Source organism: Diplotaxodon limnothrissa, linkage group LG11, assembly GCF_057381915.1.
Source record: "Diplotaxodon limnothrissa isolate DT_005_m linkage group LG11, D_limnothrissa_male_GT1.1, whole genome shotgun sequence".
In the NCBI taxonomy this organism is placed as follows: Eukaryota; Metazoa; Chordata; class Actinopteri; order Cichliformes; family Cichlidae; genus Diplotaxodon; species Diplotaxodon limnothrissa.
In genome coordinates this window covers 22100719-22118855 of record NC_140606.1, presented here as the reverse complement: position 1 = coordinate 22118855, position 18137 = coordinate 22100719, and the positions used below count along the sequence as shown (strand labels likewise).

General features: G+C 38.3%; 1 protein-coding gene across 2 annotated transcripts in view; it reads right to left on the bottom strand.

Annotated features, from left to right (window-relative positions):
• Positions 1-12028: 12028 nt before the first annotated feature.
• LOC146622714 (mannosyl-oligosaccharide 1,2-alpha-mannosidase IA) overlaps positions 12029-18137 on the bottom strand; it is a 207540-nt gene continuing 201431 nt past the window's right edge. For both annotated transcript variants that reach the window (XM_085366357.1, XM_085366358.1), the window contains exons 10-12: positions 16942-17114; positions 14578-14693; positions 12029-13416 (exon numbers count right to left, since the gene is read on the bottom strand). In XM_085366357.1, coding sequence (XP_085222483.1) covers positions 13275-13416; positions 14578-14693; positions 16942-17114 — 431 coding nt within the window. In that variant the 3' untranslated portion in view covers positions 12029-13274. The remainder of the gene's footprint in view (positions 13417-14577; positions 14694-16941; positions 17115-18137) is intronic.

Here is an 18137-nt window from a genome sequence, read left to right as displayed (position 1 = left end):
AGCATTTACGTCTGGCTCGGGTCCTTTTTTCCATAGTGGTAGCATGCGATTGATCACATCACGACATTCTATCATATATTTTTTACAGGACTTTTTTAATCAGCCTACTTTCCTTATCACAAATAGTATTTAACATTTCTACTGACCTGTTTTCTGGCGATAATCGTTCGGGATAGGGCTCCGGAAATACATTAGGATGCATTAAACTTACAGTTCTTAAGTTCGAGACGAAATCAGTCACGTAAGCACTTCCGCATGTTCTGGATACGTAATCATGGAAGTCTTCATTGATTCACGAGCGTGGGTTAAACGTAACCGGAAGTGGGAGTCGTACTGAGCCGCTATTTTTATATTTTATTTTTTTCGGTTTTACAGTTAATTTTGATTTTTTATCGGACCCGTCTAAGGTCTTTGAATTATTCTGACCCATGGTCAGTGATTTCCAGAGGGGTTTAGACGCTTTGAAGGATTTAAGTTAGTTTTTATTTTTGCTGTGGCACACCTGAGGTTACTTGATTTTTTGCTAGCAATTTTATCTTTTTAACGAGCAACTTCTCGTTTTATGACCCCAGGCAACTTCCTGTGTCCTTTCTGCTGGTGAGCAACTTCTTAGTTTATGACAGCAGGCAACTTCCTGTGTCCTTTCTGCTTTTATTTACAAAACAACAGGCAACTTCCTGTGTTTCTATGTGGGCCACTAACGAAGGCTCCTCAGCGTATCCCACTTGTTACTATGTGGGCCACTGAAGAAGGCCTCGTCAGCGTATCCCGTTTCTATGTGGATCACTGAGAAAGGCATAACACAGTCTTATAAAATAAAAGACGAGTGCCTACCTTCGTCAGGATCCCACTTCTGACACCAAAATTGAAGGAAACGGTTTCCAGGGCCTAATCCGTGGATCGACTTCCTTCGAGGCGTGGACGTCTATCAGCAGAGAATGTACCTTCACCTATCAGCAGAGAATGTCCCTTAGTCTGTAACACAGTCAAATATATTCTCAAGTAATATTCAAGCATGCCATTCAGCGTGTTAGTACGAGCTCGGGAGCAGCTTGGGAGAACAAGAAAACAGAGACTGCTTTAGATTGTCTTCCCAAATTGACTCAACTTTATTCACAAGTATAACAGTTTATATAGAGGGTAAAATTCATGAGACAGCAGATTATCAGTTTAAACCAGTACAGACCAAGATAAGGCAGCGTCTTCCTGCCCATGGGTGAAGAAGCATCCTTTGTGTAGTTTATCAGTTCAGCTACAATTGTGATTATCTCAGCGACATATTTTCAAGGCACAAAACAAAGAGTTCTTTCATTAGTGAAATCTGAAACAAACCATTTGGCCTTCAACAGGCGTCTAAAAGATTAAGAAACTAATGTAGCTGAGGGAGTGATCTCTGTGGTATTTCAACCTTGTACCAGCCTGTGATTCTCACACATCAATTCTTGGGTCAAAGAGAAAAATAACTAAAACAAAGGGGCCTTATTGAATGACAGAGTTTTCCTGTATAATGTCACTATAAAACAATATCCAGTAAATGCTACCATGGTACTAAAATACCTAACAGTTAGTCAGTTTTGTCTGTTCTTCTGTAAAACAAACTAAGATTTATTTTTAGAATTAATATTTTGTTTCTAAGTGGAATTGACAATTTAGTCTGTTTCGTTTGTTCTATTTTGAAACTTAAACGCTTTAGCGGCTGCCTTTTGTGTAGTTTGCAATATTTGCCTTTATTTATCTGAAAAAGTCTCATGTTCCTTAAGTACATCTACCCTGTTGAACTTATTATGGGAAATAAATATTTAAATAAAAACAAGCTGCTGATTATTTCACATTTTACTTGTGAGCAACAACACATTTAAATCTTACAAATATAGTTATTTGGCTTATATCGTGATAGATATCGTTATCGCCTGAAATGAAAAAAACATATCGTGATATGAAAAAATCTCATATCGCCCAGCTCTAGGTAGGAGCGTAGGTACCGTCTCATGCTGCCAACAGTGAGAAGGACATTAGCAAAGAGCGAAACTAGTGAAAAATCAGTCAGGAAGGATCATGACAGAGCAATGGTCTGAGGCCACCACCTCCAAAACCATTCTGTTTTGGAGTGTTATCTTGTTGGAGCATTTCTTGTGCATCCGTTTTCCCTTTCATTTGCACCAAAGCAGGTGACAACAGTTTATGCATTGTTACTGATTGGTAACCAACACTGAAGTTTAGTGTTCCCTTAACATTTTTATAGCAGTTTTTTAACAGTCCTAGTTTTCACAACATCTGATCTTTGCGCAACATACAGCAGCACCTTCACACTTGTGTACCATTAAAGCTGCGCTGACATAACTAGTTCTCTTTGTCCTCATGTAACTACAATTAAATTTGCAGTTGTTGTTTTCCTGAGGAGAGCAGCCTATTATCAGGTTTACTTTAAATGTTTCTTGTTGAATTTGTTCAGTAGTTTAAAAAAAAAAGCCTTCCTAATTAGCATTGCATTGGGCACTATTTCAGAGTGAACAAAGCAACACAGTCCTTGGAGACACATGGCAACATGGTTAATGTAAATTTCTTTCTTTCATCAGTGCGGACAGCTTGGAGCCTCAGTCTGTGGCTTGGCTTCATGCCCGTTGCCCATGCCCCTCAATGGGCACACCGAATATGGACCTGCCAACCAGGTCTCACACTTCTTGCAGGAATCTGGCCTTCCTGTTGTGCTAAAGATGCTCTGGGGAGCAGGGACAGGCATGATAATACTGTTTGTGTCCACAAAATATGTCTTGGAAAAACTGTGTGGTTCTTGTCAGAACCAAGGTCAGGAATGAAATTGTTCCAGACACGGAGTGACAATTTGTGTACGAAGTATTCTAAAGGGAATACACAGGGACACCATTTGCAGGTAGCTGTGATCAGCTGTACCTATCCAGGGTTTACCCCACCTGTCGCTCTATGGCAGTTAGTATAGGCCAATGACACTGAACTGGATAAGCGGAAGAATAGGGATGGATCTGAGTTTTATAAAACATGACTAAATGATAAAAAAAAACAGTTAATTTGTATTGTAAGGGAAGTCAAGAAAATGACTTTCAAACTAAAAATAATGTTTTTAAAAAGACAACACTGCAAGGTAGACTTTTAAATCTTAATTGGCTTAAATTAAATATCCTGTAAACATATAAAATCCTGGGGATCTCAGTCTTTCTTGGGAATAAAAGCACATAATTGAGATGTAGTCAAAATAACAAATGCGGGTTTCTGAACAACAGACTGGACTGGCTTAGCAAACATCCCTTCACCTTTGAAACATAATGATTAAAGCAGAAACAATAGCAGCACACCTGCTGCAGTACAAGCCAGATTTTTTTCCCCATATGTGCTATAAATAATAGACTCTATCAAACTTCCCCACTTCAAACTTCGTTTTTTGTTTCCAGCAGAAACCTTTTTTTATAGCAGCAGTGCTACCTCAAACCCAACTAAAGGTTCCATTTAAATCTCACGCGATTAACACTTTGGCTACACTCCTTTGTAACAGCTATTGTGTGATAAGTGATGCTAAATAAGCCCATGAAAATACCAGAGTTTATCAAAATTCACCCTGCCACGTGCAAAGTCTAAGCAACAGAAGCATAAAAGATCAGCTTACTGAAATTTTACCAAATAGATTTTCTAACTTACCCCCTAGTGGTATCAAGAAATGCACGTAGTTTTATTTTTTATTGACGTTTTTTAAATTTCTGCTGCTGAGACTTCTGCTGCCAACCCAGTGAAATTGAGAAGAATGGCATTTCATTCACGCGGCTCAAAGGATCAGAAAAAATGAAATTGCAAAACCCAATAGTGCCTTTGTTACCAGTACAAAGAGTCTTTCCAGAAACAATGTCTCAGACGCTCTGTGAACGCCATCAATTATTTTAACCTTCAAAGCAATATTGAGAGGTATGTACATAAAGTTAATGTGTAAAAGCAGCAGGGATCCATTGTAGGTATGATTATGAACTGATGTTAAAGCGCAAACTTGGAGGAAATAAGAGACTTTATTTTCTTTAATAAAAGATGGAAGTATACTGTGCTTTTCAATATTTCATGTACTGCTAAAATAGAGCTCCTAACAAATCCTAGCATCTTCAAAGCTGCAAATCTCCACAGAGAGCACTGAGTGGTGTGTCACTGTGTTGACAAATGAATATTTATGATGGCAAGAACCATAACAATTAGCATTAGCTTTCATCGGGATTCTGGGTTAAATTACTCCACTCGTGAGGCTCCTCAAAGCCTTTGAACAGTAAAACATGTAATTGACGAGGAGGATGGCCTGCTACAAAGCAATCACTCTTGAGAGACAGCAAAATCTGCATGGGTGTTTAAAACAGAGTAATTTATCTTTAAGTGTCAACTATTAAACATAAACACACAATATCCATTAAAATTCATACGTTTTTGAAAGCTGTTTGCATTCTTATCTTTAAAATACCCAGCAAGCTTACACTATAGATACTTACTGCAAATACAAAACCAGCCATGCAGGTTTTATACTATTTCTACACGTCAGTGTTTTAGAGTGCAACAAAAGCTGTGCACCCAAGCTGCAAATGGTTGCAAGTTTACAGAGAGTCTGATTTACAACTTTGGAAAGATGATGCAAATATGAAATGTGACATAAAAATGTGACAAAATACCTTTTTCAAAGAACGTCTCAGCAACATCTGCTATTATTTTACCTTTACCATCTGTAAGGTGATCCAGGCTCCTTTTTCTGCATTTCTCACAGCATGTTTGGAAGTCAGTGCATACACTCACCAGTCACTATTAGACAGAAAAGGGTAAAGGCCAGCAAGTAGTGGATTTGACCCCCATTTGCCTCCAGAAATGCCTCAATTCATTGTGGCATAAGTTCAGCAGGGTGCATCAAAGACTCCTCAGAGATTTCGGTCCATATTGACATGATAGCATCACAAACTGTAGCTGCTGCAGATTTGTCGGCACATCCATAATGTCAATCTCCAGTTTCACCACATCCCAAAGGTGCTGTGTTGAATTGAGATCTAGTGATCATGGAGGCCGTTTGAGTGCAGTGAACCAACTGTGATGTTCAAGAAACCAGCATGAGATGATTTGAGCTTTGTGACATGGCGTGTTTTCCTGCTGTCCATCATGATGCCCAGAGGATGAATCTTATATAGCTATGACTCACCCCGTAGTGCCACTACGAGACTGATTCATGATTTTCGGTGAAAAGTCTTTAACCTTTGGATGATACTGCTAAATATCTCTTTGGTGAGTCTTAAACATTTCCTGTAATTTCACTGTCAACATGTGCTTTGTCCAAAATACCTGCATCAGCTCTAATTTGTGTTTGGTAATAACTGGGAAGCAATAATACTCTATCAAAATGATGAACATTAGCATGTCAGCAGCGGGATCAATTGTCAGTTAAAACCATGTGAGCATGCTGATGTTAGCATTTATTGCAAACTACTGCAGATAACTACAGCTATATGCTGCTTTGAAGATAGCTATACATGAAAATCCCTGGACTATAATTTGGTGCTAATATGATTAGTTGAAAAAGAAATTGTAAGAAAATATCACGTTGAACTCTGTAGACCTTCAGTGGAATCCCTTTTTCAACATTTTCATATGCTATAAGAAATATAAATAATTTGAGGCCCACAGTGATGCAGCCTTTTTAAAAACCTCATATGTGACCTTCATGAAAAAAGCCCCAAGCATGAAGTTCCCACACACCAACTCTAGAGTGTGTCTTTATAGATTATGCATGCTGTCTACCTGTCAATTCTTAGCCCTCCTACTTCTGACCCTGGAGCTTAATGTGTTATTTTTAGAAATATTAGCAGCTGATTATGCAGCTGCGCTTCCTTCTGGGCTCTAACAAGGTGTAGGGGCAGCAGATGAGGCCAGCCTGGCAGACCTTCAAGTGCTGGCAGTGCAGAGTAGCACAGGGTGTTCTGACAAGCCCAGACTGGAGCTACATAGTACTCTGTCTGAGGACTGGGGCATCTGTTCTGTGCACACATTGGTGAATATACAGGAAAAACATTCACACTCAGTTTCACGCAGCCGGCTGTGCCAAAACCATACTGCATAGATTCACAGCTATTCAGTTGCTCATTTACTTGAAGGATTGCTTTAAAAAAAATCACCACCAGAATAAATGATCTGAAAGAACAGCTTCTAACATTACTTTTAGTAATCTAATTAGAATCTATAATTGAATATGAATATTAAATGACAACAGGGCCGGACTAAGAGTTATCATTTCCATAAATCAGTATAGTTAATGATCACACATGGTTTAATAATTATGAAATTAGATAATGACAGGGGACAAACCAGCATGGATTCCTGTATTGCCAGAATTATCCAATCATCCGTCTTTATGCTAATCACATATACTAATGACAACTTTCTCATAAAAAAAAAATCTTTAGAAGAAATATGAGTATAATACAGCCGACTCACTCAGTGGAATTCCCTCTGCAGTGTATGAACTTTTCAAAGTCAAAGATGAAACCAGACAGAAAATCTCCCCTAACAAATGCATCATCTGTGCTACTTTTCCCCCACCAACAATTCGTCTGCATCCAGGAACGCTACTTTAGTTTCCTGTAAAGAATCCCTGTGTCTGTCATTTTCCTGAAATAAAATATATATATATATATATATATATATATATATATATAAACAATTTATGAATGAGCCCCTGAAAAGAGATTAGTTTAAAGAAAAGTTCATTGTGCAGAAAGAAAGCCATTTATATTTCCCTGCCCTGGGCCCACAGTAGACACCAAGTTCAGTGTAAAGCTGAAGTGTGTTGACAGGAAATAACAGTAGGTGGGGGAGACGTATTGTTCCAGCGGAGCCACACTTGTTGCGATTCCTTCAGCATCTTTGTCCAGTGTCAGTTACGTCCAAACATAAAACTTCTAGCACAAAATGTTTGGAGATTGATGTGTTTGAGTAGCATTATTATCTGCTTATCTGTAATCATGGTTGATTCTAAAAGTGTGAAATCCCTTTGTCATTAAATTTATGACAGGCAGAAATCGAACTTACGACTCCCGCTCCAGCTATACATACACAGATTTCCTTAATTTTCTCTTTGTGACCTCACATCAGTCAAAAGGATTAACTCAGTAAGCAGGCATTGAACTATTTTCCAAATCCTTTTGTATGGTCTTCTTTTTCTTACCTTTTATCAGCAACAAAAATAATTTTGAGTAACCATAAAAATGTGGAAACAGGAACTGAAAGGAAGGGGCAAAAAGGAGGCGGAGGGAGCATTTAAAAATTAAACTTTCAGTACCTGTAAAGATAAAACAAAACAGTTACTGGGACAGAAGATGTCCAACTCCCTAAATTATTTGTGAAGTACTTTTCTAACTTAAAACTTCTGTATCAGATAGACATGATTCAGGTGAGATGTGTTTGTTGAGAAAACTGCCGAAGATAACATTGTTGTCCCAGAATACATCTAAGGGATTTTGAAGGAAGTTGTTTGATTGCAACAAAAGGTGGAAGGAGGTGGGTGTAGGATAGGGGATACAGAGACTGAACCTGTCACTCTATTGTTTTTGTTAGTGGAGAAGAAAACGCAGTGCTGCTTTTTATTTTTATTTATCTGCTTTTTTTTTTTTTTTTTTGCTCTGATATTTCTTTTATTTCTGAAGTCAGCTTCTACATTTTCAAGGAACCGTTAAGTATCTCGTGTTTTAACTGTACTATATTTGCCTTATCTGCAAAATACATCAACTGTACCCGGTAATTAATTAAACCAGACATTATTTTTCACTTTTTAGAAATTCTTATTCCTCTATTAATAGATTAAAGGAGTTTTGCTTCTTACATTTTTGAGTGGTAAGATTGTTGTGTTATAGGTCTTAGTCCAAGCACTGAAAGGAGCTTAAATAGGACAAAATCACAGAAAACAGCTGAACTCTGACAAAAGCAGATGAACCACATGTGGAGAACTAGTGCGGCGTATAAAGTGCATACCTCTGATCTTAGAATTGTTATTTTGAGTTCAGAAATGTTTTCACACTGGCAAATGTGCCAATATGAGATGCTTGGATGGTATACTCACAGCTTTGAAACAGCTAATTGTGGGTGGTGATCCTTCACAGTGAACTTTTTATTATGCTTGTCTAATACGAGTAATGCCAGTGTTTGGAGACTGCAGCACGACCAAAATAATGTCGACATTTGTGCAATCCAGGCAGAAGAATTCAACCAGAACTTTATAGATTTGGAACAGAAAGTTCTTTCACAAATAGCGACAGAGTTGTTGCAGGGCGACAATTTACCTGCAAAATGGCATAGGCACCCAGCAACCGCACTTTTGTATAGGATTATAACCAGAATACATCCAATTGAGTCACGTCCCCTATATCAAAGAGATGCATTGCAGACAATTGCGTTCATCGGTGCAGACTCATTCAGATCAGTTGTAACTTGTTTGTAGTCAGCGGAGAGCGATGGTTTAGATGTTGTGCCCAACACCAGGCAACTTGTGCAACTGGCTTGTGAATCAAAATGTTTTCTGCAGCTACTTGTAATTGTTTACCAAATACCAATAATCTTTATTTTTCTGCCTGTCATAAAGACATTGCTGTTCTATTTTTACTCTAGTGTGACCGAGCCATAAGGGAAGGACCCACCCTCTACCATTCAACCACTAGCAGGAAGAGCTGTTGTTGGTGCAGGATAGAAAGCTAGCTAAAAGAAACAGCAGCAAATTTTAACCAGATATTGACACTGCATGTGTCAGCCAATGTTAATTTGTTAATTTTTTGTTAATTAATGTGTGCTTTCCTCTGAAAGCACACGGTTGACACTGTAAACGTTTGCAAAATGCAACAGTAGATGCCAGGATCATGATCAAATCATGATTTTGGTTGACATGACACTACCTTATCATAATTCACACACTACGCCAGTGAGTGCATAAAAATGTACATAATGCACTACATGAATGGTTAGTAATAGATGAAAGCACTTGGAATCATAATAGTAATAGCTGGACACTTGAAGGTTTTGAAATTTCAGTTGAAGTGCAAAACTGTGAAAGCATTTGAAATGTCAGGTGAAAATTAAATGCTGAAAGCAGATCGACTATAAGTAATGAGTGCAGTTAAAAAAATCAGTTTATGTGGAAGTGGTGGGAATAGTCAGGATTTCAGTTAAGTGGGAGATTTTAAGTAGTTGCTATGGCAGTTTTTCCTCAAATCATGCCCACTGAGTATTAGGACATTTTTGCTTCTGGTCACAATCAAAACAGATCTGATAATTACAATCAAACAGTGACTGAAAAAGTCCAACTACATATTGAACTGGATTTTTCAGGTCAAACCTGGTGCCGTTTTTCTCTCAGTATTCAAGCTGGAGAGAAATGTTGATGTAAAAGAAGGATGCCATCATTAGGTAGAAAAGAACAAAAGGGACCAATCAGAGAGAAACGTCAGGAGCGGCCAAATCAACAGTTTAGTACATTCCTAAAACAAGGATGCAGTGATGATGCTCAGCAACAGCTCTGGAATTTTTTTCTCGGTGAAGAAAAACGTCCTCACAACATTTAGCCAAGTACAAAGCACTACTGTTTCACTGTAAAGGCCTATCAACAGGAAACACCTTTATGAATGTAAACAGAGGGTTTACATGAAGATCCAAACCAGTGGTCACACTGAAGCATGGTTACACTAAAGAAGTTTCCTGCTTCTAACCAGATGAGACGAGATTAACTGACAGTGAATCTCATGATCCAAAGCAAATTACATCACCTATAAAAATAATAATACTAATACCAAAATTGTTTTTGATAATGTTAAAGCATAGGGCTACCATTAGAAAACTATACAATGTATAGTATAGGCTCTGCTCACACACAGACAAATGCTGCTAAAGTGATAGGACAATATAGATGGAGAAAAACCCAAAACACAGATTTGTAAGCCAAAGAGAAAAAAAAGCTGTAAAATGACAAAACAGTCACCAGCAAGTGAAGGCAGATGAATAAAAGGGGCAAATATTTAGTGATGGCTTCAATAATGGTGACTATGAAAAATAAAATGGCTGTACTTTAACAGTTTGACAATTTCCTTAAACATCTTGAATTAAAAACTGAAAATCTGCTCTTCAGCCGCATTTTAGCTGCTGTCACTTACGGCAATAAAAATTTTCCCAGTAGTGACAGATAAACCATATTCATCTGGTAAATACACTCTGGCATGTTTCTTTCATGATGTCAAATATGATGCAAATAACAGAAAATACTTTTTTAAAAATTAAATAAACATTAAAGCATGCTTTTTTTGCCCTTCCGGAATGGCATAGCAAACTAAAATCGATGTTTTCTTGATTTCAGTGCAAGATTGCACACTTGCTCTAGCTGAAGGTCAAGTGAGTGACCTGAGAGTAAATCTGTGATAATACTTTGCTGCTTTGCTTTCTTTGACTGTCTTGAGAACCTGACATTGTGTTTTTTCCCTTGTAGCCTGAATTTATTCACTTGATAGCTGAAATGTGAGAAGGTAGAGTGCAAGAAGAGTTATGTCAAAGTGCTGAATAATACTTGGACCCAGATATCAGTTACTTGCCAGTTATTCCCTATAAAATTATTGTGCCGGTTGAGACAGCTGGAGGACGACTGTGACAGCGAGATAGCAATGGCTCTTTCTCCTTCATTGCACATCAACTGGAGGTTTTGCCAAGAAGGACAGCAGCCCTTACACTTCTGCCTCAGCTGCCCTGCTTGGCTTGCTGGGGACTTTGGGAGCAGCAAAGAGGAAAGAAAAAGAGGGGAGGGGATTATGTGCAGTGTTTGTCCTTTGCTATCAGTCTCAGGTGCATTCAAATGGACAGTGATCCCCCCCCCTATTTAAGTCCCTGGGAGAGATTAGTACATGTTCACGCGTACACATTGTGCCCTTCATTTTTTGCCCCCTACTTTTTTGCATTACTACAGGAAGAGGGTCCTGCACTGTAGCTGCAGGCTGCAACAGAGATTACATTTGCATGCTACACTGTTTAAACCTTTGCATTGGTTCTTATTTATTAGTTCCCATTTCTGTATAGCTGTATATCCCAGATTCTGTAAAGTTATTTATTTCATATTCTGTATAGTTTTTCATATTTATATCCTGTCCATATCCTGTACATAGCTTGTACTCACTACAGCCTGTACATACTTATAGTTATAGAATATTCACAACATACTTCATACCGTGTACATTATAACATACCATAATAGACCCATTTCTGTAATATACTCACATATCTATATTATTGCTAATATATATTGTAATATATCTATATCACTAAAGCACTTCTGGATGGATGCAAACTGCATTTCGTTGCCCTGTACCTGTGCATGTGCAATGACAATAAAGTTGAATTCTATTCTATTCTATTCTATTATTTAAGGTGTCAGTAAGATTAATGTGACTGGATCGGTGACATTTAAAGCACCATTTTTAAAATACCATTGAATGTCAATCATGTCAATAACGCATGCGTCTTCTATTTAAAGGGAAAGTGAAATCACTTCAAGCCATCATGCCGAAATTAGGATTCAGTTGACAGCAGGTAGAGTTAAATCATTTGGGGAGGACGATATTAAATCTTGCTTTGTTGGCCTGACACGCTGAAAAAGGTGTAATGGCTAAAGCCCATTAGTCATTTTCTGGTTGTGATTGCTGGAACGTTCCATAACCCTGAGACGTCCCCATTTAATTCAATCTGTAATGAACTTCCAGCAAGAAAATCCTGAAACAAATCTAAGCAGCAGATGACTCCAATCTTCTTTTATCTTGTTGTTGCTACCTGCTGTCGAAAATGAGCAAAAACAAAACGTTTTAGACTCAGTAAAGCAATAACGACAAGGCAACCGCGGTCGTTTTAAATGTACAAAGTTGCACAGTTTTTAATCAGTATTTGAAAATATTTAACAATGAAAGTTAAAATCAAACAGTAAGAATAAGTAATAACAATAATTAATATCAGCAATAACTAGACTTAAAATCAGAACTTTTTAGTTTTTTCCCCCTTTTTTTTAACTGAAACACCTGAGGGAAGCAAATAAAAAGAGAACCCAGAAAAAAAATAATCACTGAAGTTTAAAAAAGAAAAAGACACAAAATAGTTGAAAGAAAAACGTCAAGACAAGCTCATATGGGGTCACTCAAATCATCCGTTATATACAGCACATTCGCTCCACAACTGTGCGGAACAGCAGTGATGAAAGATGACGTCTCTGCAGCCTAACTGCCTTTAACATCGGTATTGGCAGCCATTTGGATTCACATGTAAAGGCAGAGTGAAGCAGAAGAAACAACAGAAACAGGAAAACCCATTTGGAGCTGGAGAGCAAATGTACTCTATTCCTTTATGGTTCTTTTACAGTCACAGAACTGACATTACTGCGTTTGTCACTTTGATCTGAAAGGACAGAGAAAGCACTGTCCTGATGGGAAAAAACTGAATAAAATAACAGCACACTGTGGAAACACAACCCAACATCATTCTTTAAAAAAATGGTCCCTGGATGCATAAGACACGACCACTTTCCTGATCACCTCTGAACTTTAGAAAATTCATTCGAACTTGTTTCCGTAAGAAACGTGACATCAACATCAGTTTAGAGGTGGACTTCAGAGTCAGATATCATGTTTGTACATTAGTCAATATTCAAACCTCACTGTAAATGTTTAACTTTCCACTAAATCTCACCAAAAACACATTAAAAGAGGGAAAAAAAGCAATGCAAAGAAACCTTTGGTCAAAGAGTGTGTACTCACAAAGGAAAACAAAACAAAAAGCACTGAGAGGATCTCAGGAAATCATTGATTACTGAAGATTAACGGAACAGCAAAACTAAGGAGCAAAACTTAAGTGGTTTTCTGTGTGTTTCTTTCTTTCCGACAATATGGCCCACGCTTCATCCCCCCTCTCTCCCAGACATTTGGGTCTGCAAGTTAAACCAGTTTCCTCATAGAGGAAAGAAGGAAAGAAAAAAAGGTGCTCGTTTCATGAAAGTCATGTTCGTCTTGATTGTCCACAAAATAGAAGTGCCAGCAGGAAGTAACTCCGGCAAAAGGATTTACAATCACAGCGTAAAACGACAACATCCTTTACTGGAAAGGAATCGAGAGTCCGTAACACGCTCCTGAAAAGACTCGGAACCTGCACTGAATTGGGGTTTTGCGATATTTATGTTTGTGTGTGTGCAGATGTCTTTAACTGTCCCAACTGTTCGTCGGTGTTCAGTCTTATTCGGAGACCGTCTTTTCCTGTGTTGCATCATCCTGCAGGCAGCTATTGCGGATGATAGGCAGCGGGTGGGCTTCTGTGTTAAAGACCCAGTCCTCCAAGGAGAGAAGGTCATCGTCAGAGAAGAGAAGGTACAGATACCTGAACACACAGGAAGAATGCTCATTTAATTCAGTCAATACTGGATAAATAGATGTCTGTTTTCCAAGAAACAGCAGCTTGTTGGCAATAACTTATTTTTAAAAAACAAAAATTATATTTTTATTTATCAGGCAAATAAAATGAGTTCACATTTGTATACCTGCATTTGAGTCGGTGCACTGCACTTCCCTGAGAAATTAAAAATTAATCATTGATAACGTTCCAACACTAAAACTTATTTTTTGTTCAGGAAGACAAAGTAAATGTCATGCTTTACTATTTTTTCTACTGCTTTGTAAAAGCCTTACATTGGGTGGTGATCTAATAGATCAGTAAAGCACTGCACTGATAATCTCAGAGCTGATTTTGTTTGTCTCTCCGAGTTAGCGTCACATTCCCTTCATGGACATTAGAGTGGAATCAGTCTTCTCATGTTATTCTTTGTAGTTTCCAAAATGATTAACCTGTTTTTATGTGATCCTTTGTTACCCTTATTGCAAGTACAAGAAAGTCAACAGTGCACTACAAAGTGCAGTTAAAAATCTTCCAGTACTAAATTATTACACCATTACCCTGGTTTGAATTGAAACTCTCAGAGGGCCTTTAAGTTTGCAGTATAGCTGTTTCTAACATTAAGATTTGAGCTGAAAAAAAGAAGAAAACAATCGTGCTCGTTGTTAAATAACCCACATTATTTGGTGTAGATGAGAATCTTGATGAGCTACTGCAGGCACTGTAAACATACTAACTGCACCGGTATGTTGCCATTATTATGTTAAAACAGTTTTTGACAATGCACTTTGTCTGACAGAACCTTAATGATTCCTTATGCACCCGAGGAAAACAGGTCTTTATCATCTGCTAGCTGCAGTACAACTTTGGATCCCGAATGGTTTACTTTGCTTAATGACCCAGGAATGAGGGGAGGTAAAATTTATTCATCCTACTGCACACCACCTATTTATCATCCTTTCTTATGCCTGCAAAAAAATAGTGTGTCTCATTCACAGCATTTGTGTGCTTCATGGACGGAACAGGTAATGGGTTATGATGAATTCCCAACATCCTCTATTACTTTTAAACTGACAATAATTTATGCATGTAGATTGTAAAATGCCGGTTCTTTCACCAGTGGGGATATAGAGAGGAAAAGGGGCTTACTTAAGTGTCTCTGAGAGGAAGAAGCTCTGCTGCATGTTATCATGGCTGACACTCGTGGTGTAAACATCGCGGATCCCAGAGAAGCCAGACTCCACTCTGCAGTGCTGCTCCAGGGCCTGGCAGGAGGCGGAGAGGAACATGGCATGTTTATTGTGGAAAAAAGGAAGACCATCTCCAGTTTAGCTCACAATGGGGCATTTCACAAAATCTACTTCAAACAAATCAGCATAGAAGTAAAACAATCAGTTATTCTTCTCAAATGTTGGAGCAGGAGTAGAAAATCCTTTACTCAACAACACTGTGTCCATGTGCGCCTACAGAAAGGCTACGATTGAGCATGCCACGGTCTTCAGCCAGCTGCACAATTGAAGCTTAAGCAATGCTAAATCTGACAAGGGCTAATGGAGAGTGGCTGAGCTAGCCAAGCAGATTAGCTCATTATTACCCCTGCTACAAAGGGCTGCCTTATATGTGCTAATTAACAAAGACCCTGACGTGTTAATGCTTGATGTTCATGGAGAGAAACGTCGTGCGCCGCTTTCAACCTTTGTGCCCGATAATTAAAGGCCCGTCAAACTCGTCAGCCTGATCTCTCCACTTCTGTGCGCACTAAATTAATGCTAAATCTTTCATGGCAGCCCTTTACAGTTTACTACAGTTAATGTCCTGTCTATTGCCACATTAATAATAGTGATCCCTGCACAACCTTCACCTCCTGCTAGTGGGATTGCTTGATCTACAAGGTAATGTATAGTGCCACACAATATCAAGGAAGGCAGTTCGGGGTAATTGAGGGTGTTAAAGGGGCTTGACATAATAGGCGAGTGCAATTTATAAAATGAAAATTCAAGCCAGTAATAAGACAGGATATAGGGGACAAAATTACACTGTGCAGTTTCTGACGCTTAAATAAACCATTAAATTATTTTTGTAGTGCACTGGCCTCATGTGTGCTTTATAGTTCAGTTGTTTGGAACCAAAGAATAAATATGTCTTCATATCGACTTTTAAAGGCTCTCTTGGACTTGCATTTCCTCAGCTTTGAAAAGCTTCAAACATTAATGATGACTAACTAACAGCGCTGGGGATCACAACAGTCATCAACATACACCCATTTTTATTTATTTTTTAACCCCCCTCTTCAGCACTGGAACCACATCTTTTTATCAGAAGTCCTATAATATTGCTCAATATTAGCTATTTGCCAATTTGTCCTTTGGAATTTATAATGGCTGAGAAAGAAAAGAAGCACCCTTCAACATTCTGAGTGTCAATGTTGCATAATTTGTCCACTAGAGGGCACTCTGCATGCGGCACATTTTTGGGATTTTTACTTTGTTTCCTAAGGTTCCACCGACAAAATGCAGATCTAATTTATCCATCATTGTTTATTTTCTATCAGTTTTTAACTTGAAGATGTAAAACTGTCTCAGTTCTTTGAATTATTATTATGATTAAACTCCCTCTAATGACACCATTAGGTTTTGAGAAAATGATTGCTCACAATCCACATAACATTATAGCTACAGGCTAAAGGCAGATAAGTCCTATCCATCACTGTAGGGCAAATTTCACTGACTGACTGGCCATGTTGGACCCACGAGTGTCCGAGCGGGGTTTCCCTTCCTCACAACTGTTCACAGGTCCCAGGGCAAAACAGTGTGCTGTTTATTTGCAGTTTATGCATCGAAAAATGTTCAATAGACACATTTTTTTTGGACATATTGTAATTTTGAGAAATATTACAGAAAATGAAATTAATATAAACAAAAACTGGAAATACTGATAGTTTGGTTGTTGATGATTGCTTTCTCTTTATCTTCATGTTTGGGGTCTCAAGAAGCTTTCCAAGGGGAATGTTTTGTAACTGCAACTTTACAGAAGGCATTTGAGTGCTACAATGGGAAGAACGGTATCAGGAAAGGTTTCTGATGTAAAACTCTGCCAAATCAAATATGATGAGCTACCTGCTGTTGTGACCCCTTTGTGACTAAGGGAGCAGCTGAAAGCATTTGTTTTTTGTGTGTTAACAGCTCACTTAGGTGTTTGTGTAACGGCGTTGATACATTTGCCTCAGTTGTAAGGAGGGAACTGCACAGATTTAAACAATGACACACAAACCCACCTACACATCTGTTTTATTCCCTGCATTAGACTTTCTGATTGATTAGGCACATGTGTGTTACCATGGTTGCAAAATTATGCTATATAAATTCATGATTTTTATTGTTGCCTGGCAACTTCTCAGAGGCAGGAAATAGTCTGGCACATAGCCAGCTCCAATATGGAAAACCATCGCTTTTACAGTGTGATCTCGTATTCATACAGATAAGGCAAATATTAACGCTGAATTGATGATCCCACCTCAATAGCCTCCCAGCCCCACTCTCTGTACTTGGGGTCGTGGGTTAGCCTCCACATGTACATGTAGCTCTCAATTACTTCTGGTCGTAAGATGTAGTATCTGTCGCTCAGTCTGGTTGCCGTCGCCTCGGCTCCGCTGTCGAATCTGAACGCTTCAGGTCCCAGTTTAGTAGCTGATGAGACAAATACACAGACAAGACGTGGGATGATTTTCCGCCAGTACAAATGAAAAGTTTTTCAACAGATCTGTGCTTAGTTTTATAGTCTAAAATTGTTCAGAAAAGACGATGAAAACAATGATTCAGTGTTCTTTCTTTGCTGTGCATCACCTTCATACAGAATTCAGTCCTTATTCTCAGTTTAAAAAAGGCTTGAGGTAAAAATTAAATGAGATCCTCACAGCTGGTCAGATGGTCTGTAGGCTTTTCTTTATCTTCACTTTCATTATATCTCAACCACAATTCAAGACTACATAGCAAAGAAATTCTATTTAAGAAACAGCACAAAGGAATCTGTTCTTTCTCGGGTCAGGACAGGAGCATTGGCATAGCAACATCTTAAATTTAGAAACATTGCCTAACGTGCTTACTTTGCTCTATTTTTTTTCTGCTATTCTGGCATATTTTAGAGGCCGTGTTGCCATTTAGAAAACATGAATATGGTTGGAGAAAACAGGTTCTTTGACGTGTTGGAAGTGGCAGCATTCAATTGGTCCCAAAAAACTCCCCCATCTTGTTGTAAGACATTGCTGTGAGAGCAGCAACAGTAGGAGCAGAGCATTCTGGGCCATTATGGCTCATTAAAGTGTGCAACACATAAAAACATCAAAGTAATAAATGGTTTAATGTTCCACACAAACTTCACTAAAGGTCTATCACTGTATAAAGGAAGATGAAGACAACTTCAAACAAGAAATTCTTCAGTGTGTTATGACACCACCTGCTTGGGAAAAGGGAAGCAGAAGAATTAATAACTACATGGATGCTGCTGAATCACTATTTTCATTGGTAAAGCTTTCAAAGTCAACAGTGTGAGGAGAACTCCAGTGGATGCTACTCAATTAAAAAAATAAAGCAAACTGAAAAACAGACTCACTACTTCTCTAATTAAGCATAAAGGAGCAAAATCAAGTCTGAAGTGATTTGAGCTGCACTGTAGCAGCAAAATAAAACCCCAAAAACCCTTAAATGTAGATG